This window comes from Pleurodeles waltl, chromosome 4_2 (genome assembly GCF_031143425.1).
Source record: "Pleurodeles waltl isolate 20211129_DDA chromosome 4_2, aPleWal1.hap1.20221129, whole genome shotgun sequence".
Classification (NCBI taxonomy): domain Eukaryota; kingdom Metazoa; phylum Chordata; class Amphibia; order Caudata; family Salamandridae; genus Pleurodeles; species Pleurodeles waltl.
This window is the reverse complement of record NC_090443.1, coordinates 810,400,683-810,423,107: the sequence shown is the minus strand read 5'-3', so window position 1 is coordinate 810,423,107 and position 22,425 is coordinate 810,400,683. Positions and strand designations below refer to the sequence as shown.

The 22,425-nt window shown below is 44.2% G+C and overlaps 1 protein-coding gene across 1 annotated transcript in view; it reads left to right on the top strand.

Annotated features, from left to right (window-relative positions):
- The window catches only part of DYNLT5 (dynein light chain Tctex-type family member 5), a 52,372-nt gene that overhangs the window by 5,358 nt on the left and 24,589 nt on the right, over positions 1 to 22,425 (top strand). The window contains exon 2 of the mRNA XM_069232483.1: positions 14,887 to 15,001. Coding sequence (XP_069088584.1) covers positions 14,889 to 15,001 — 113 coding nt within the window. The 5' untranslated portion in view covers positions 14,887 to 14,888. The remainder of the gene's footprint in view (positions 1 to 14,886; positions 15,002 to 22,425) is intronic.

Below are 22,425 nucleotides of genomic sequence, written 5' to 3'. Positions count from 1 at the left end.
ACAGTCTTTTCCTCACTACCATGAAATTGAGAAAGCACCACACCCATACCAGACGCACTGGCCTCAACTGTAAGTGCAGATTTTAGACTTCTATCAAACACTGTTAATATGCCCGCTTGACATATTTCCTTCTTAATGTTGTCAAAACATAGCTGTTGTTCGTCCTGCCACTCAAACTTGCTGCCCTTGCGCAACATTTTCTTTAGACCTTCTGTCTTCTCTGCAAAATTTTCAACAAACTTAGCGTAGTATTCCACCAACCCCAAGAATGACCTTAGTTGGTTTCTATCCTTTGGAATAGGTGCCTTACTTATGGCATCCAACAAAGAGCGCATAGGCCTGATTGAACCCATAGCAACATTATAACCTAAATATTCCACCTGTTCAGCCAGAAAGGTGCACTTCTCCTGATTAATTGTGAGACCATATTCCTCCAGTTTTCTTAACACTAAGTGTAAGGTGGTGTTATGTTCCCCCTCCGTTTTTCCCATGACCAGAATGTCATCTTGGAAATAAATTACATCCCTTATCCCTCCCAAAACCTTCGTAATTTCTCGTTGAAAAACACTAGCAGCGGATGCTAAACCAAATGGCAACCAAGTGAATTGTAATGTTCCCTCTGGAGTGATGAATGTGGTAAGTGATTTGGAGCTCTCATGTAACCTTACTTGGTGATAAGCGCTCCTCAGATCAAGTTTGGAAAAATATCTCTTATCTTTCACCAAAGCAAGTAACTCATTTATATTGGGAAGCGGAAAGACATCAACCATAATATTCTGGTTCACAGAGCGCAAGTCAACACAGAATCTTAGATGACCATCTGCTTTCTTGGTAATAACCACAGGCGATACCCACTCTGACGCTTCAGCAGGCTCAATAAAACCATCCTCCAGCATCTCTGCTAAATGTTTCTTCAATCCATCACGAACCGACAGTGGTACCCGCCTTAGTTTATGCTGTACCGGAGTGGCATTCGATTTCACTCTTACTTTATGAACGTACCCTCTAAGACATCCCAATTTTTTGCTAAAAACATTTTCTGCTTCAGACAACACCTTCTTCAGGGAGAGTTCGTCCACAACCAACACCTGATTAGGAGCTCTGGGATTTAGCATGATGTTCAAATCAAACTGGTGCATCCACCCCAGGATTGACGGTCCTTCAATCAACACATACAATTTACCCTTGGTACACCTTGAGCCATACTGTATATTACCTTCTATGTACCCCAAAATGTCTATGGATTCGCCTTGATACCCCCCCCCCCCGGGTTTATGTATTTAGGCGTAAGTTTAACATTCTGCCACAACATTTTGAAAACATGTTTGGGTATAATGGTGTGCATGGATCCTGAGTCAACCATAAGTTCAATGTTTTTCCCACACACATTAAAAATTGCTGTTGGCCTGGACATCCTCCCTTTCTTCTCAAGAAAGGCTGCATTTTTAGTTTTGAGATCCTCATTTACTATGAGAACCCTGTCAGTACCCAAACTTCCCATCACACTCTCGACCACGCCCACACTAGAACTCCTGTTTGTTTTGCATACTCTTGCATAATGACCTTTCCGCCCACACTTCCTAGCAAATTTTGTTACTAGCAAAACATTTTTTTGAGTCAGCATCGTGAAAACTGCTACCACAACAGGTACAGTCCTCTTTGCTCCTGACACTAGGAACACTCTGCTCCCCCTTGTTTCTGGTAAGACCATAGTCTTTCTTTTCTTTCTTCTTGACTGCATAGACTTCACTCTCGACGCAGTCCTGTTGATCCAGATTAATCACAGTTGCCCTGTCTTTTTTGTTAAGTTCCTTCATGCACCTCTGTGATTCTAGCCATTCCAATGGCTTCCATGAGTGAGGGGTCTTTCGCTGTCCATAGCCTTTCCTGTATTTTCTTCTCCCTGCACTGCACAATCAACTGATCTCGGATCAATTCCTCCACCATATTACCGAAACAGCATTTAATAGAGAGTTCTCTTAGTCTGGCCACAAACTCATCAATGGACTCATGTTCCCCCTGAGGCTGGGTGTAAAATTTATATCTGACCATGACCAAATTAACTTCCTTTGCGAATCGGTTCTCTAACCTTTTTACGGGCTCCTTGAAAATATCATCCATAGGCTGACCATTAGGGCCTAATGCTACTGGCAAGTACTTAAAAATTCCCTGCCCCTCATTGCCAAGAGCACTCAATAAAATTGCTTTTTTCCTGGCCGATGAAAAGTTCTGACCATCAAGTGCTATGATGTAATTTTCTAAAATTTCAATCCAATCCTCCCAACAAATGTCGGGTTGACCTGCTTATTGTATGAAAAAGTGTGGTGTAATAATGTTCCCAACTGAAGCCATGTCCAATATTACACCAAAACTTTGCCCAAACACCACAACAATAAATGTAACAAACAAAAACTTTTCAATTTTTTCTTTCCTTGAACCACAATGATGACAGAATAAATACAATGAACTAAAATAAACACTAATAAGCAGTGCAGTCTTTGTTGAAGGGAAAGTAGAACAATCAATAAGCTGGTGTATTTTTTTCTTTCAAATGTAAGATGGCCACCACAGGTGTAAATTCAAAGTAAAATGAGTGAGCAGTCTAGTTTTAAGAGTTGAGAGTGCGCCCCCTGCCCTTCCTCTGGGCGGACAACACTAATGAGTGCTAGCGCGCTGCCACACCTCCGCCGCCGCACTGCCTCCAAGCGAACAACTCTTGGCGTGCAGTCTAGTTTTTTAAAATAAGTGAGAGCGCGCTCACTTACACTTCTACGGATCGGCAACACTCATCAATGCAGCTGCGCTGCCACACCTCCTCCGCCGCACTGCCTCAAAGCGAACAGCAGTTGCTGTTCGTCGTGCGAGATTCACCGGAACAGGCCGCTCTCCCACAATCACCGCCTCAGGGCCGACAACACTCACTGCTCTGCCTCCGGCAACCAGCTCCGATGAGGTGGAGCACCCACGGAAGGAGTGCAAGCTGGCGTGGCACTCAATCGGATCAACAGCCCAACAGTTAATCATCCTCATCACTGCCGCCGACAACAGCTTCACGGCGGTAACAGCAGGTAAGCGTCTAGCCGACCCAGGTTGTGTCTTCGCTTAAAGCTTGTCACCAAAATGTTACAAGAAAAGTTGGGAAAACGTATAAACTTATATAAGTAAGTTTATTTGTCAACGACACAACCTGCCGTCTGGTTCCCACTCCGGCTCCCGGTCAACCGCCCACTGCGGAATCTCGTGAACCTCCCCTTCCAGAATGCATGATGCATAGAACCTAGTATGCATCATAAAAGATTGATACAACTGTGCTCGCTTTTCCACAGTGTTACCCCTTTGTACTCACTCACTGTCAGGGTACAAATATATTGTCTTAGTCCTCTTCGGTATGTTTCACTGATTAGTGTTAAGGGTCCTCTATGGTGTTTCTGTAGTGGATTCCAATGAAGGGTCTAGTTGACGAAGTAACTGGAACAGCAGGTTTATTCCATACAAATGTATGCCCACGATGCAAGATATCCAACCGTTGTGGATCTTAACAACTCACTGGCCGCTGTCTGGAATTATCACTGTTAGTGTAGCACACGTGATTCGATTCAAATAACAACATATAATATTCGTATGCCATTAAACTTAAACAATGCACTTTCCTATGTACTTTACCACATTTTCCCAATTATTAATTAAATGGTCATTGGTTCTCCCACTCCCTCCCATGCTTGTTAAATTTAGGAGCTGTTACTCTAGTAAATATCCGTTACTCTTGTCCTATCTCTATGAGTCACAGGTCACACCGTACTCTCCTCACAGTGACTCCTCTGCTTTCCATCGATAACTTACTTCTACTCCTCTTGTGCTCCCATCACCGATAATTTCCGTCTTCATAAAAATAACTGTTCTGACCAACTGAATGTTCGGGATTACCTGATTCCATATACCTTGGTGGTAAGACCGTGCCCAACAGACCACTTTAGCAGGTATTCTACTGATCTTAGTGCGCCATGTGTTTGAAGAAACAAAAAGAACTTCTTACTTGGGGCCTGATTTAGAGTTCGGTGAAACGGATAGTCTCTACAAACATCTTGGATATAGTGTCATATTACAAGTGCCTTGGGATATAATCTACTTCTAATACATTGTACTAGAGATCCTTTACATTTGTGACAGAGTATTCCATCTGCCAAGCTCGAAATCAGCCCCCTTAGTCTTCTTTTTGTGTAACTGTATATAAAATATAAATATATAATGCTGTTAAGCAAGCAGACTAATCTCCTAATGCCCTCCCTACATGTTTCTTTTGGTTCCATGCACAATGTAGCATCATTGTCAGGCCAACTCTCTGTACTCCTGTCAGACATTACTAATCTCACGTATTTGTCCATATGTGCTGCCATAATTCATCAACCCTCCTCCTCACATTTCTGATCTTGCACACCAAATGCAGATTTTTTATTTTTTTTTCTATACCCACACCATAGGAAAACATGCTTCTCTCATTCGTACTATTCACGTCTCCCTACTCCTCATATTTAAGGCTTTGCTTAACTTTCTCCTTTTCATGGCTGCCTCCATTTATTTTTTATTCTATCTTGCTTCTCAGTTACCGAACATTACCCCTTCAACACAAGCTCATTCATACTTGCAGTCATTACCCAACTGACGCCTGTAAGGCCATACTTGTAGTCATACTGCACTGATGTGGCCCACCCATCTCACAATTTTAGTTCCTCAAAAGCTTAACCTTGTACTTTCTGTCCCTACAGTCCTACACCTCTTGTGTACTAGTGAGTCATACTCCTTCATATGCACCAGTTCAGAGCTCATGTTTATATATCCATTATCTAAATACACATATGCTTAGACAAAAAGGCACCCAGGCCGCTCCTTTTCTGGAGTTGGTAACTACTCTCTCCCAACTTCTCTGAGCCACGTCCCTCTTCCTGTAGGGCAGATGCTGAGACTATTGTTTTTATACCCAGATATTCCTTACACTATGTGCTTGCTCATACGGTACAGCAATAAAGACTGTTATTACTTTGACCTAGAGAACAACTCTTCTATTCCCTGTGTGTTTGTGCATGCCATACCTTTTTTTGCAGAGCTGCTTTCTCAAAAACATTTCCCCTTTCTATGCACCTAATCCACCAAAATCCAATTCACAACTATTTTGACTAAAGCTCAGCATCTGCTATGTGCCCACCCATCATCCCCTCACGTCTTGAAAAATTAAACTCAGTAAGTAATCCTCTATCGCTTGCAACTCCTCCCCACCCCACTACCACTCTGCATCAGACCCCCTGATAAAACTCAGATTTGTTCTGGATTTTTAGTCACTAACATTAAATGAAACATTTTAGTTCAAGTTTGTCATTCACACCAACGGAGCTATAGTGTTTAAGTGCTGTATCCAATAATGTTCTTGCATTGCTAAAAGCCTTTTCATATCATGCCTCTGCTTAGTGCTGCTTCATGTTCCGGAATGTAGAATCTGATTTGGTTAATGTTATGGCCGGGTGTGTTCTAGGGAACAGTTTGTGGTTACCTTGAGGTTATTGTTCCTCATTTTGCTTTTGAGTTCCATTTGTCTAGTCTTTGCTTTCCATGATACCTTCCCCACAAATGCTTTGCCGCAGTGGCATTTCATGACTTATGTGAAGTTCATTGTGTCACGTGGTAAATTATTTAAGGCAATTTCTCCGCATGACTGGATAAGTCACAGTTGTTAATTTTACAATGTTGTTTCAACAAATGCCATTTAGGCAAGGGCATATGCCCATTTGTTTGAATATGTCAGCCTTTTCTGCATAATTGCACTCAGTGGTCTTGAGCAATATGTTTTTAATGTTCTTATTTCTATAGTGTGCAAATGTAGGTGTCTCCTAGAAAAGTTTCTTCAAATCCTTGTCATTCCCTGCCAGTTAATAATTTCATGAGATAATTCGTTTAATTTTAACATTTTCATTGTCCTGTTGCTCAAACATTTGTGGTTCGTCAACAATCCTTTTCACTTTCAACTGCTGGTAAAAGGGTTGACCCTCAATCGAACCTTCAGGGTGGGTACTTTTCTCCTGCATTGGATTGTTTCTATCTGTGCCCATACAGACAAGGGATGCTTTACTTTTATTGGTCATCTTAGACAGTGTCTATTGCAGCCCCTCGGGTACCTCTTCTGGGCATGGCCTTCTGGTGTAACCTGGATAACATATCGGTAGTAAATAAATTGAAAAATAGTGGTGCGAGGGGACACTGGCGTGCTGCACATCATACCGTGTTCTGTGATCTCGTCTTGCGCCGGCTCAAGGCAGTGTCAATCAAGCACCCCAAGTCCCTTGTGAGTGGGATGCTAATTTAGCATCCTTATGTAATTGAGTTTTTGTGCAGCAGAGGGATGAAGGCTATGAATATTGGGGCAATTCCAGCACCATTGCAGATTTCCTCCGGTGAATTTCGGCTAGTAAAGCTTGCTGAATTGTACCGGGTGAAAAGATTAATTAAATTCGATGTATGTAGAATTTGGTGGGGAAATTACCTCAGGTAATTAATAATATTTCTAGGGAAAACTGTAGTAACAAAGCACTGAACTCCGATCAGGATATACAGGTAAGTTTATTCCATTAAAAGATGCTGCGTCGGAGCCTCATAAACTCAGCTCCGTAAAAAGCATCGTCGCACTCTCCAACTTTCATTTATTACATAATATCGTGGAACTTTCACAATTCGAGCGTTGCCTTCTGCCAAGACTCACACGAGCCTGGCAGAGACAACACACGTGAATAACAGAATATTACATAAAACCCTTAACAAAGGGTATTTACTGAAGCTGATAAATACGGAACCCCTTAGTGTTAGTATTTATAGAGTGCTATATATGGCTCATCCTTTCCTGGCCCTCTCATAATCCAGACCAAAGGCTGGTGAAGAGAGGACAGTTGTTAGATATGTGGCCTAGCCCACACATGCTGTGATGGCTCCAGTTTTAGTGTACGCTGGATCATTTCACCCAGACCCTGTTAACTACGCCGGGGCGCAGATTGAGAGGGGGTGTTTGGGGCGTTATACCCTCTAATAAATGAATTCTATAGTAACTTGTTGGGGTACAGGTGCTTTCAGTCGGGTATGGTTAGGTATTTGTCGGATTTCACTTGGGAATTTAGGTATATATATACACACACACACACACGTCTCTGTTTTGAAGATCTTAAAACATATTATTTTAGAAAAAGAGGGCCAAATCTATGAAATTTGGGTGCGGGGCAGAGCAGCAAGCCATCTTGCTGTGCTGCCCTGCGTCAAAAGGAAAACATTTATTTGATTTTTGAATTTCTAAAGTGCACAAATGCCACAGGGCATCATGGCGCTAGCAACCTAACTACGTCCAACAGCAACAAAAAACTTATTTAAAATGCTGAAGTTGTAAAGAATAACTTTCCTGGGAATTTAAGTGGCAGAGGCAGTCTATTCCAAAGCTGAATGGTAATATGAACAAGAGCACTACCTCCCCAGGTAGGTTTCTTAATCCTAGGAATCTGCACTGTTCTTGCTGTGGCAGACCTGAGTGGTCTTTGTGGTTTTAAGTGCCAAACATAGGGCCTCATTATGACCCTGGCGGCCGGCGGTACACTGGCGGTAATAACCGCCAACAGGCTGGCGGTGTTCCTCCAGTGTATTATGACCGTGGCACATTAGCCACGGCCATACCACCGCCCCCTCCACTTGACCGCCAGGCGGTCATAATCCCCAACCGCCAGCCTGTCCGAAAGGCTGGCGGTAAGGTGGACTCAGGGTGCCCCTGGGGGCTCCTGCAGGCAGTGCAGGGGCCACCAGGCACAGCCCCATCACACATTTCACTGCCCGAATTTCAGGCAATGAAATGTGCGACGGGTGCTGCTGCACCCGCTGCACATCAATATTGCCACCAGCTCTATTATGAGCCGGCTGCAATGTTGATGTGACTTTTGCACTGGCCCAGTGGAAATGTCATAATAGGGAGCCACCAATACCGCCAGCACTGGCGGTATAGTGGCACCCGCAGCTTTGGCGGTCTTTTTGAAAGACAGCCGAAGTCGTAAGTGGGGCCATAGTGTTTTAAACGCAATTCTCTTTCTGACAGGAAGCCAGTGAAGCACTGCTAAAGCTTTCTTAGCTGAATGACGCTTTGGCAGTCTCTTAAGCAGGTGACAAGCAGAGTCTTGCAGTAATTGAAGCTTATTTAATGGTCTTTGATTAATGCCCAAATATATGGCAATACGATAGTCTAACTTAGATAACACTAGGAATAAGACTACCAGTTTTTGCAGCTCAGATGGAATAGAAGGTCACATTTTACTTAACATTTTTAGAACAAAGAAACACAATGATGATAGTTTGTTTATCTGATCCACAAAAGATAATTCTGCATCAAAAATAATACCTAATACATAAGTTCCTACCCTTCGGAGCTGGCACAGGGGGACAATCCAGGGATTGGGGCCATCAAAATTGATTTCAGAAAGTGCGATCTTTTCCAAATAAAAGAACTGTGTTTTTGTGAATTTAGTTTTAAACAATTGCTTTTCATTCAATTTACAATAGCCTCATACAGTTGTTGAACTGGTCTGCTACTTCTGTGGTATTGCTTGGTAAAACTAAGACCTGAGTATTGTCGGCATGCGCTGTATTGGTAAAACCAAACAAATAGATAAGTTTGGCTAAAGGAGCCACATATACATTTAACAGCATACGGCTGAGGGAAGACCCTTGGGGGACACCACAAGGGAAAATAAAGGCTCTAGAATTAAAGTCCCTGAGGGTCACCCTCTACTCGCAGTCTTCTAGAAATCAGGAGAGAAGGTCATAAGCCAAACTGGTGATCCCAATTTCAGCTAGTCACTCATGTAAGCCCTCATGAAAGACGAAGAGGTCTAAAACAACCACTGCAGCCTTCCATCATTGTCCATAATCAGTTTGAACTCTTCTGCCATTGTAACTAAAGCAGTTTCAGTACTGTGGCCGGATCTGAAACCAAATTGTTACTCAATCAGAATTTTATTTTTATCCAGAAAGTCTGACAAAGTTTAATTAATGTGTTTTTCAATAACCTTAGTAGGGAAAGAAAGACGAGATATTGGACGATAATTATGCTTCATCGCTGGATCAAGGGAAGACTTTTTTGCAATGGTAAAACTGAGGCTATTTTCCTCTCCAAAGGAAAAGATCCTTTTTCCAGCACATTGTTAAATAAGTTTGCAATACAGGTAATATCTTGTAAACCGCAGTGTGCATTACTTTAGGTGGTAACAGGTCTGAGGGAGCACCAGACTTGGGGGGTCATTCTGACCCTGGCGGTAATTACCGCCAGGGCGGAGGTTGGCGGTAGCACCGCCAACAGGCTGGCGGTGCTCCGCCGGGCATTCTGACCGCGGCGGTACAGCCGCGGCCAGAAGCGGAAAGCCGGCGGTGTACAGGAACAGGATGGCGGTATGGGGTGTCGAGGGGCCCCTGGGGGCCCCTGCAGTGCCCATGCCAATGGCATGGGCACTGCAGGGGCCCCCGTAAGAGGGCCCCACAAAGATTTTCACTGTCTGCTTTGCAGACAGTGAAAATCGCGATGGGTGCCACTGCACCCGTCGCACCCCTTCAATTCTAAGCCGGCTTCCTTGTTGACGGGGCTTTCCCTTGTTTCCCGCTGGGCCGGCCGGCGGTCTTCTGGCGGTCGCCCGCCGGTACCCGCGGGAAAGCCAGAATGACCGCCGCAGTCAGAATCACCCCCTTGGTGTGCAAATTTGTTTGACCACCTGGTTTTCAGTCGGAGGGTAAAAGCTGTACAGCTCAATCGACCCCAACATAGGAAAACCAACTTCCTTCGTCTGACCATGAGAAGTTCTAGTAAGGTCAAATTCGTGATAGACTGATTCGACTTTGTCCTTGAAATAGGTCAGAAGTTTAGCACAAAAGAACTAATTGAGAGAGGGGGGGCAGTCAAAGAACTAGGCTTAGCCAAAAACTAAACAGTTTTAAAGAGTTCTTTAGATACATTAGCAGGCGGATTAATTCACTTCATGTAATACATAGATTTTTCCTCAACAATATGTTTTTATACTCCTGGATTAGGCTTTTGTATTTGACTTTATCCTCTACTCCATACTGAGATCTCCAGATGTTTTTCCTGCCTATGACATTACTGTTTCAGTACTTGTAGATGGTGAGAAAACCAAAGAGCTGAGGGATGGTTTCTAAATGTTTTCACTTTTTTCTCTGGAAGTAATTCTATGACTGCATCATATAACCATTTACTATACAGTGCTGCGGCTTAATTAGTATTATCAGGATGTAATGGCCTTGAAGCTTCTAGGTGTTTGTTAAACTCTGCATAATTCAATTTATTCCATTAGCTCCACTTTTTTACCATCCAAGCTTAGGCCCCTAAAGGTTTAAAAAAAGACAGGTCAAGACTAAAGTGTATTGCAGCATGGTCTGACCAAGTGATAGACAGCACTGTTGTTACAGTGAGTTTGGGATTGTTTGAAAAGATGCCATCCAATATATGGCCGGCCTTATGAGTAGCACTACCCACCTTTTGATTCATACTAAAGCAACTAAATGTTTCCAATCATAGAGCCGACTCTCTGTAATCAGCGAAATGGCGGAAAAGTGCCATATCTATTCAATGCAACACATTCTTGTCCCTTCCAACTGCGCTGGCGCAATTTTAGCTGCCTAGCGCCAACGCAGGCACCCTTACACCATGGTTCAAGGGTGTCTGCTTTGTCAGCAGGATTGTTTTTGTGCAGGAAGATTCACCAGGAGGTATTTCCTCTTTCTGTGCGTGCTACAGAATGCAGCACACAGAAAGAGGAAAAACAAGGAGAAATGAAGATATTTCTCCTCACTGCGCCTCCCCTGGGGAGGCGTAAGGTTTTGGTGCATCCCCAGGTTTACAGGCTCTCATAAATCTGGGGATGCGTCAAAATCCATTGGTGTTGCATGGGAAAATCCATCGCAATGCCCATGGAGCACTTCCCTGGCGCAGAGTAAGGCAATGCAGTGACTTGCCCTGCCTTGCCCTACTCCATATCTATGAGGCCATTCAAAGCCACGCAAAGTGGATTTGGGTGGCCTTTTAGATATAGTTGAGAGGTTTGTGCCACGCTGCATCATTAAAAGTGACGCCATGGAGGCGCAAGTCTCTCATAAATATGCATCTGAGTTTTAAATTACTGTAACAATCCTCACTTCTCTCCCTTTTGACTGTCCCTTAAGCCCCTCTCATGCTGTGCTTTTCATATAATTTATTTTATCATGATATGCCAGTGTGATTGTTGTAAAATCTGAATCTCAACACCCTGCCAATCTTACTGACCAGTCTACACCCCTGACTCCTAGCATGTATCCCTGCCTGCAAACACCTTCCATCCTACCTGGATATAAGCCCCTGTAGCTGCAGCCACATTGGAGGCCTTACTCTGTCCATGGGTGAGTATCTTATAATCTGCTTGGCAAGGTAAGTAAGTACGTTAATGCTAAACCGATCATTGACCCTCATTGATAGACGCCGATGTACAAGCATTCATGTGTGCTAGAAGCAAAGTCTGTTCATAACAGCTCCTATTGTTGCACTGACTGCGTGTAGTCAATCTGACCATCTACATGTGGACTTTCTATGGAAAATTATATACGAATCAACAAGAAAATTGGATGGGTCTAAGGGTTGTTTGCCAGGCATAATAGCTGTGGTCCCTCCATTCCTCCAAACACCCCTAAAAGCTGTTCTCTGGTTTCCACTCTACTGGTGGATTTCCATGTGTCCAAACCCTGGTTTTCCATGTGTCCAGCCCTGTGGACTCCATGTGACCGTAAGATTTGATCACACAATCTCCAGCATTTAGTCTCAATGTGTAAGATGCTCCCAAACATGTAAGCATATCTGCCCCCAAGAGTACCACGTTTACACTATCATCCAAGTCAAAATGTACAAAAGCAGTAGGGGGAGATTTGGAGAAAACATTGGGGAATTCATTTTCCTATGTACGTTCATTGTAGCACAGGAAGTTTTAGGTGGAATACAGGAAAAATGTTTTTTTTTTTCTGCTGAAAGAATCAGGGGTCTTCCGTCTAAATTGGGAGCGCTGGTATGAATTAATTAGGCATGTATACATTTTATGTTTTTCATGTAGTGCAAACCAAGCTACAAATCAACAAAGAAGTGTACAGTAAGATGTGGTTTCAATAGCGGGGCAGAAGGATGTAGTGGATTGATGGTTCAAGAAGGTGGGACCAAGGACTGCTTTGATGCTCTTCTGGAAAGCCACTATGAAATAATAAAGTAATAGAGAATGCTACCAAAACATTATCACGTCTGCATCTCACAGGGGATAAGCTTATGAGCTGTTTCTTGCTCTTGCAGTCGCTGGCCAAGTGGATGAATATAATGTGACACAAGTGGTGCTTAACATAAATTTTGGGCCCCATGTCAACCTTGACTATGAGATAGGCCCTCCACCAAGCCAAACAAAAAGGCCAGAGAAACAATTATTTCTTTCCACACTCCCCTGCACAAAGGTTACAACATGTTTACATTTAGTAAATCATAGGAAGGCATCCATGCCCAAATAATTCAAGGCTACTGCTTCACAAAAGTACCCAATCAATCCTAAAAGAATTGTGAATGGCACTACCAAACAAGATGACCCTGGCGGCAATCACTTGAACCTTCATAGACTTGTGCATCCCATTTTGAGAAAATCACTGCTTGGGTATTTGGTAAGGCTATCTCTCTGGCATTGGTAAATTAATTCTCTATTCAATCAACCCAGAATGTGAGGCCTAGAAAGAAAAATCCCGGTTGATATTGTCGTCCTACAATCAGACATTCCTGTAAAGGAAAAAGCTGCTGGATTTGCAGGAAAGTAAACCACCAGCCCCAAGTCTGTCCCTCTGCATCAGAACTCCTAAGCTACAAATGTGAACAGCACCTTTGTGATTAAATATGAGAACACTACTGCCAGACAATGCAAAACCACTTCTGGTAGAGCTAGGCATGGTCAAGGATGAGAATGTCCATATAATATTAATGCTTGGTGGTTGAACCATAAAACAGAAATCATACCCAAAATGCAAAATACAGATTGAAAATGGTTGTTATACCAACCGACTTAGGTGAGTCTAGTAAGAGCCATGTCAAAATGTTTTTCCACAAATACATATATTCCTAAGCTAATGAGCCAGTGCAATGAGCTGCACTACTACACTACCATATGTTATTTTACATGTGGACCTTAGTAGAGGACAAATTCAAACAACTGGAACTAATGGAAATAATTAAAGAGACGAATTTCCCAAAACCATGAGTCTTCCCGGTAGTCAACACAAAAAATGAAGCTACTTGGCACAGCTTGGTTTTCTGGAAGCATGTTCTTGCAGAACAAACTCACCCGAAGAGGATGGATAAGTTAGAATGGTTCTAAGTGGTCCACAAACACTTATCTTAATTTGGAGTGCTACCACCTCTCTTCAAACAAATCTTCACAATCTATCACCACCTTTTCAAGCCATATGTGATTGGACTTTTTCAGCTGCTCGCAGGTGGTGGAGTTGATCCTAATGAGAGTTCTAAATAGTATTGATGACATCCTGGTGCATGCACCCTTAGTAGGCTTTGGCAGTACTCAAAAGAATCTCGCACAGCAATTTGCCATTGCATTGCAACAAATGTGAAGTTCTCAAATTACAGCTATCAGAATTATGCAGACAGTGTTATACTGGACTGTAGTGCAATGTAAACAACATCACAGTCACCTCAATGACTGGAGTCTGCAGTTTTCTGGGTATGCTTCGATACTGGGGGACAAATGATCCACTATTCCAGAGTACTGAAAATAATCTAAGAAATGTCTTTCAAAAGGAAACTCGTCATTGGAATGGAATAATGCACGCAAAAGGCACTTCGTGGTACTCCCTAGGAGGTAATCCAAAGGTGTAGTGCTAATATCCAAGAAGATTCAGAATTTACAGTAGATGTCTATTCTACTGGTACAGGCTCATCCACCAGTAACAAGTCATGGAAGAATGGCCCCCCATTGAACATGATATTCTCACACTCGTGCACCAGCAAGCAGAGGTGCGAGCAAATTGACAAATAAACAATATCATTCTTAGGGGAGTGCTGTAATTTTAATTTGTACATCTTTTGCAGCGAATTCCAGATTGCCATAGATCACAAGCCTTTAGTATCTCTTTTTCAAGGATCATCTTCAAAACCTCCTTAAGGGATTGAAAATTGCTCCTTCAGTTGAGCATGAATGCTCCTGTCTGAGTGGTTATCTTGGAATTGTTCAGAAAACATTCAAAGATGGCTGCCTGCTGCAGTATGCACAGCAGACAGATAATGGAACACTGGTAGACGGGCATGAGCTGAGGGAAATTGGGATTTTAAATCTCACCAGTTTAGCAGAAAAAGAAGAACATGGAGAGTGAGGAGGAAGATAGAGCGAGGGAAGATGGTCACTCACAAAGTGCAGTGCAAGATCGTCATGTGAGCAGTGGGGGGATACAATTTACCCCAATCAAAAGACAGTGAGACCTAAATGCTCCTTTAGTCTAGACCCACGTAAGAATAGTGAGGAAAGTCCTTGAATGTGGAGCTTGCAGCTGCGCAAAACAAGAAAGCCATGGCTCATGAATAAGGGATGGCCTCAAAGTTAACTCTGAGTATAAGTATTAGCTATAATAAGTCTGATACCAAACACACAGAATAAGCAGCCATTAGGTGTGAGAGACCTACAAATGTTCTATGTACTGCTCAGCTGTATTTACTGAATACATATCTGCTCTTCATCAAATACCTATAAAAAAATGAATGATGCTGCCTATTGAATAAAATACCATGTTTATCGATTTGTTTTTCCCCAGACATGTCTGAAATTGCCAAGGATAAGGCTGCTCGTTTTTTAAAGAAAAGAGGTAGTGTGTCATCTTTAAGCAGCCATGACGTCAGAGCGAAAGAAAGCTTTGGGAAGACCAAAGAGTAAGTTACTTTTGTGGTTTATTTGTATTAGGCCTGCACGTGGCTCTTTGTACAAAGTCTCCATAAGAATATGTGTAAAATGTTTGTTAGAGGATTTTGCATTTTTTTATTACAAATGGGACAATTGTAAATATTTATTTTATTTGACTACAACGATTTGAGCCTCTTGCACATTTTTATGTCGACTCAACAATGGTTAGCATCCCAACATGTCCCAGCGCATTACCTACATGCTTTTACTTAAATTAGACAATTAAAGTGTGAGGAAAACAACAGGAAACGAGGGAGACTGTGTTGGGCTAGTGTCTCCTGCTATGGTTTTATTCTTAACAGTGAAAAAGTATGACATACATGGCCATGCTTGCCAAGCATATAGTGAAATAAAATGAAACGTAGATTTTATGTAGCGCAGCTTATCCTCTGTGAGGGTCTCAAGGCGCTGTTCACAGGTACAGGAAGATTAAGTGAGTTGCTCCGAATCACAGGACGTTGCACCTGAATCAAACCTGGATCTTCGGCTTACGAGGCGGTCGCTCTGACCACTGCGCTACATCCTCTCCCTCGAAGGGAGTAGAAATAATAGTGGAAACATTCTTACTCATTGCATGCTCAAATTGACTGGGGATATTCGACACACCATTTTGCTAGACCCTTTTCTCTAAATGAACACAGTTACACCTTCAATATATAGAACTTATCACAATACCACCTTACCATAAGAAACCCATAGGAAGAACTTCTTTCTTAGTACAAGCTGCCGAGCTATGGAACTCACTACCAGCCAGTAGTAGCAGCACCCAGGAGCATATACACTTCTGAAGACAGTTGGAAACATAGCGATTTCTTCGATAGCTCCATATTCCTACATCCTGGCAAAAGAGCCCAGAAAGACAAACACAACCTCAAGTGCATTCCTCAGCTTACAACCCACAGATTGGAAACAGTCCAACCACAAACCTGCTTTCGATATGCAGGTATGCTAAGAAGGGCTAATCAATGGTTTGTCGTGGCATTGTATAGTTATATACTTGCACATATAACAGCTAGAGCCCACAATAATACTAAGACCATAATACGAAGTGGTCAAGAGCAAATACTAACTTGTATTGCTTACAGTCACATAAGACATGTCTGCTACAAGGATTGTCCGTCACAGGTACTGTGCAGTCACAAAATGAATAGACATGGAATAACTGAAGAGCTCTTTCACACACTGCTGGCCAATTTGTCCGCCACTGCAGGTCCCAAATATCTATGCATCCTGACCACTTCTTTACAGCTCACAATGACACTCAGATGTGGGATGCTAATAACGATGCCCATCCCCAATGACACTCAGATGTAGGATGATAATAACGATGCCCATCCCAATAGACCTCTCCACTTCTCTCTCTCTCTAACCATGGCAGCTCAGGACCACAACTGTACATGAAATCTCAGATTGGATAAACCAGTGCAGTAACCAGTTAACCATAACAAATATCAAAATGGAACTTAAAGAGGTTTTTAAATGCTGTGGTGGTACAGGTTACTAATCGGATAGACATTTTTCAGGCATTAGTGGAGCATTTGCAGGTGCTGTCTAGGGCTGGTACCCCTGTCTTGAATGTTAGATTAGGAGAGTTTCTGAAACGTATGAACCTTCCACGACTAGAGCCGAACGGGGTGGAGAGCCTAGATGCTGAGATCACAGTTGAAGAAGTGGGTGCAGCTCTGGTGGGGACGGTTTCCCGATTGAATTGTACCAGGCGTTTCCTATTCTGTTGAGGGAGAGATTGTTGGCGGTGTTTGAGGAAGCTCAGGAACGGGGTAGTCTTCCTGAGACCATGCAACAGGGTGTTGTCTGTTTAATGCTTAAGCCTGGGGGGGGAATCCTGATGACCCCTCCTCATATCGCCTGCTTACTATGCTCAATACGGATGTCAAGATCCTGTGTTAAATTTTGGCTACTTGATTGCGTGGAGTGATCTGGGGTCTAGTACACGAGGACCAATGCGGTTTCATTCCTGGCCGTAGTATGAATTACAATTTGTGCCGCTTGGCTCACGTTTTACATGAAACTGCGGAGGTGGGAGATAAATTGGCATTGTTATCACTGGATCTAGAGAAGGCTTTTGATACCGTGGAGTGGGAATACTTATTGGCAATATAGCGGGGAATGGGCTTTGGCTCTCGATTCTGTGCTTGGGCTCGTTTATTGTACACTGTTCCCACTGGATGCGTGCTGGTGAGCGGAGAGCCATTGGATGTTTGGATGCTTGGTAGGGGAACCCGGCAGGGATGCCAATTGTCACCGCTCCTCTTTGCTTTAGCGGTTGAGCCACTGGGGACATGGTTGCATGAGGAATTGGGGCCCAGGGGTGTTCAGGTGGGTCAGGCCACTCATATCGTCTCCCTGTATGCCGATGATGCGTTGCTGTACCTCCGTGAGCCACGTGTCTCGGTTCCCCTATTGTTACAATTGATGGAAGAATTTGGGGCTGTGTTGGGGCTAAGGGTGAATAGGAAGAAGTCACTGCTGTTTCCTATGGGTTCACTGTGTGATGCCCCACTGATGGCTTTGCCTGAGGTGGGGCTCAGATGGGAACTTGAAAGTTTTCGTTATTTGGGCATATGGGTTACACATATGGTGATGGCACATCTGACGCATAATGTGGAACGGCTGGTGAAGGGGTTGGAGCGCTCTATTTCATTCTGGAATAAGCTGCCTCTCTCCGTGATGGGAAGGGCGGCTGTGGCCAAGATGGTATTCTTGACACAGTGTCTTTACCTGGTCCAGAATTCCTTGTTTCCGTTGAATGCTCGGCTTTTTAGTCATCTAGATAGCTTGTTGATCTCCTTGGTTTGGGCTAGCCGCTGTAGCAGGGTGACGTTGTCCACGTTACAAAGGGATATGGAAGATGGAGGCTTGGCACTCCCTAATATTAGACTTTATTATAATGCGGCTCATTTACAACATGCTGCTAAGTGGATGACGCAGAAGGATAATTGGAAGAAGCGTCTGTTTGCGGGCATATTGGGAGATGAGGCTCTGGTGCACGCATTAATGTCAGGTGGTAGGTTGGTGACTCCTGTCCCTTACCTGGTCAAGAATACAGCTGGGATCTGGGAAGAGGCAGGTAAGAGGATACTCCAACGTGCTCCCTTTGATAGGAGACAGAAGATTTGGAGTCTAGCCCCCTTTAGGGATATGGATACATTCATGTCAGTGGAGGCTTGGAGAATGGGTGGATGCTTGCTGGCCGGTGATCTATATCCCATTGGTGAGTTTATTTCCTTTCAGGAGGCGCGTGATTCGTTTGGATTGAGCGCTGGCCAGTTCTTGCAATATGACAAGATTGAGAGTGTGGCTCGAGTGGTCTGGGTTTCCGGTGGCCCCTGTGTCATCAAAGATATTGCACGGGTTACTAAATTGGGGAGATGATTCCCACTTGGTGATTCTGTTTTATAGAGCGCTACATGGGGATAGTGTGGGGGTAGAGTGTGCAGCGCGCAGGGCCTGGGATTGAGAGCTTGAGTATCCCATAGCAGATATGGACTGGAATTTGGCTCTATCTCTGGTACTCACAGTCTCCTGTAACCACAGATTTAAGTTATTGCACTTTCATTTTGTCCATCATGTATACATTACGCCTGCTCGACTTAATAAGATGGACTCCACAAGGGAGGCAGGGTGTCCTAGATGTGGGAGACAGGTGCCTCTTTTCTTCACTTGGCCTGGGCCTGTAGGGAGGTACAGCAATTTTGGTGGGTGGTGGTTCGAAAGTTGGAAGGGGTTATCTGTCTGGGGCTTGAGGCAACGCCATCAGATTGCCTCCTGAGTATAATACAGAGACCTTAGGGTAGGCGCGTCCCTTACAGATTCACGCAGCTTGCTCTTGTCTTGGCTAAGCGAAGGGTGGCTATGGGTTGGATGGGTACACAAAGTCCATCCCCCACTCACTGGTCTTGTGATGTTCTGGAATGGGGTGTAGCCGAAGAACAAAATATGAGACTCAAACGCAGGGAAGAAGGGGCATTGGCGGATATAACGGCCTGGAGTGCACTGTTATAATGCTTCACGGGTGCCCAGGAGTCCGGTTCTGATTGGAGCACAGATGACGATCCTTTATTATGGGATGTTATACTATGCGTATAAGTGCCAACCAACTGTGGTAAAAGAGTCACGTTGTAAATGAGGTGTATGAACGTTTGGTTACATATGAGGTCCTGGGGGAGGGGAGCGGGGTAGTTCTTGCTAGTCTGCTTGGAGATGTCCCATGTTTCTGCCTACAGGTTTCATCAGCCTCCGCCCGTGAGAACAATGGACATTCAGATATCTCATATGAAAATGCACTGTCTGTTTTATTTTTATTTTGGTTGTTTCTGATAAATTCAATAAAACAGAGTTATAAAAAAAAAAAGAGGTTTTAAAAACTGCCAGCATACTCAAACCCATAAAAAAATGCCTACACCTGCTTGATCTGCCTTTGTGAGTGTGAATCATTATAAATGCTGTATCAAGTTACACTGCAATACTGATGACAGTTATTTATTTTGAATTCGTAATCGTGCTTTATCACTAGTACTAGATGTTTCATGTGAACTACAGAAATAAGATGGACAGCCTGTGTGGTTGTTGTAGCACAAAGGTCTCTCAAAATCCATTTGGTATGATAGCCTTTCTGAGCTTTACGCATTGCATAACATAATGGTTCACAAAAGTTAAATCTAGAACAATGACTTGTCCTTATCCTTAACTAATTTGTATACAACTCACAAAGGAGAGAAGAATGCCATTACACATTCCCTGTCCTTTGTGATTCATGTGTGATTTATGTGTTGATCATCTAGGTGAGTTAGAAAACCATTTCAAACTTGAAAAACATGCTTTGTGCATTGCAACACGTTTTATGATTGCAAAGCTATTGATTTTACGACTCTCAAGCTATGTGACCATGTTATATATTTAGTAAATTATATATTTACATGATTTTGTAGTGTACCTAAGTTTTACTTAGTAGTAGATGTGGTTGACCTGACCAGCTGTCCTCCGCTCTCCACGCTCTACCACTGATGTGTGGTTTTCTCTCTTGCTGCTGCCTAGCGTTGGTCTTCTTGCCTGGTTACCATTGCTGCCAAAGGCCCCGCCGGGCCTTGCCTGACTTTGCCTGGCCTTGCAGGTCTTCTCTCCCTGGCCTCTCCTCTGAGTGTCAGCCAAGCACCAGCTAAGCCAAATGCCGATCACGCGCCATTGTTTTTCCACCTCCCCCATGCCCTCTCCCAGCTTCCCCGCCCACCTCAGGACCTACTTAATGGCAGTCGCTGCGCGACCCCATTGACCATATCCCGACCAGCTTCCCTCCGCGTGGTCAGCCCCCTAACTGCTGCCTAATGTTGGTGTTGCTGCCTAGTTGCCATTGCTACCAAAGGCACCACTGGACCTTGCCTGACTTTGCCTGGCCTTGCAGGCCTTCTCTCCCTGGGTTCCTGACCCTGCCTGGCCTCTCCTTCGAGCATTACCCAGGCCACTGCTAAGCCCCACCCCGCTCACTCGCCATTGTTTTCCCGCCTTCCCTTGCCCTCTCCCAGCTTCCTCGTTCACCCTCCATCCAGACCAGACCTACTTAATGGCGGTCAATGCGCGACTGTACAGCGGGTGTGCACACCACTGGCGCATCAACGGCAAGCCCGTCTGCACATACTGCACCTGGACTGAGCCCAGCGCCAGGATCCCTGGATCTCCAGCCCGCCACGGTACTCCTCCAATGAGCTCCGAGGCCTCAACCAAGAACAACATCAGGTACTGCTGCACCGCATCACGTTGTTCCACATAAGGACGCTTCAGCTGCCACCACTGACATTTTTACTGCAACGTAAGAACAACCACGAACACCACCCAGCAGACGCCTGACCAGACACCACAGCTCCACCGGGCGCTGCTCAACATCCGATCCGTCAGCAGGCACGCCATGGAAATCTGGGATACCTTAACTACCATTGCCCCGAGGTAATGTTCATCACCAAAACGTGCTCACCCCCACGTCTGCTCCCGACATCGCTACAGCAACACCTCCAGATACAAGATGATCCACTGCGACCACCTCAACAGACACAGTGGAGGCGTTGTAATCACAGAAAGGACTCCCTCAACTGCTCCGCCTCGGACGACGACGACATGTCACTAATCATGGAACACCACAACTTCCAGATCAAACCTGATACCAAAATCACCATCAGAGGAACCCTTGCATACAGTCCCCCGGCCTCTACCACAGCTTCTGCATCTCCATCCCGGACTTCATCGCCCCCCTGCCAATCGACTCCAACCACTGGATCTTCCTGGGTGACCTGAACTTCCACCTCGAAGACCTCAAGGGCACCAACTCCACCACGCTTCTGGAAAACAGGAGCATCGTCAGCTTCTCCTAACTGGTCACCTCCCCAACACACAGCTTAGGACACACACTTGACCCCATCTTCTCCACCAACGACAGAGTCAAATTCTCCCACACCACTGAGCTGACCTGGATAAACCACTGCATCGTCCACTTCACAATCAACGGCCAACAAAAAGCCCAGGCAGCACCCCCCAGCCACCTTTCCTGGAGCTGGGACAAGGTCACAGAACCCATCTGGACCTCCTCCTCAAAGAAGCCATCCCCATCCCACAAATATCCTAGAAAACAGCGTATACAACTTCACCAACTGGTTCTCCTTAGCCGCCCACAGCATCGCCCCCCTGAAAAACACCACCACCAGCAAACATACCAAACAGGCTAACTGGTTCACCTGGGGCTTCGGACCCTCAAAAGCCAATGCAAGAATCTCGAGAGACATTAAGTAATGTATGTCAACATATTACTCTTACATACATGATGATATGTGACCGGCTGGCCTAAATCTTGACTCCTTTTAAGGGCTAAGAGATAAAATCTATACTCCCATCCCTTACTAAGCATCCTGTATGCCAACTGTATACATCCTCAGTGTAGGAAATTGGATTACTGAATGAGTGAGGTGTAACCCTACTCAAGCAGCAACCACAGTTCTTGTCAGGATGAAAACACAAGCAACCCCCAAATTAACCTGTGCTCATCCCTCTGGTAGCTTGACACAAAAGCAGTCAGGCTTAACTTATAGGCAATGTGTAAAGTATTTTTGCATCACTAATCATTTATAAAGTGAAAACCCAACACAAGAAAAATTCCACACCAATTTAGAAAATATATAATAAATTATTTGAACACCAAAATGACAAATATTCAATCAGTAGAACCGGAGATGTAAGTGAAAATTGTGCCTAAAAGCACCAAGTGACAACTGTAGTTATCTGGGACAAATTCACAAGTTCAGGCTGACCGTGGTGGAAAGCAGGGTTGGTACAGGTACGTTAGGCCTTCCGGATGAAGTACCCTAAATCCTGATTGTGTAGTGTTACAAGA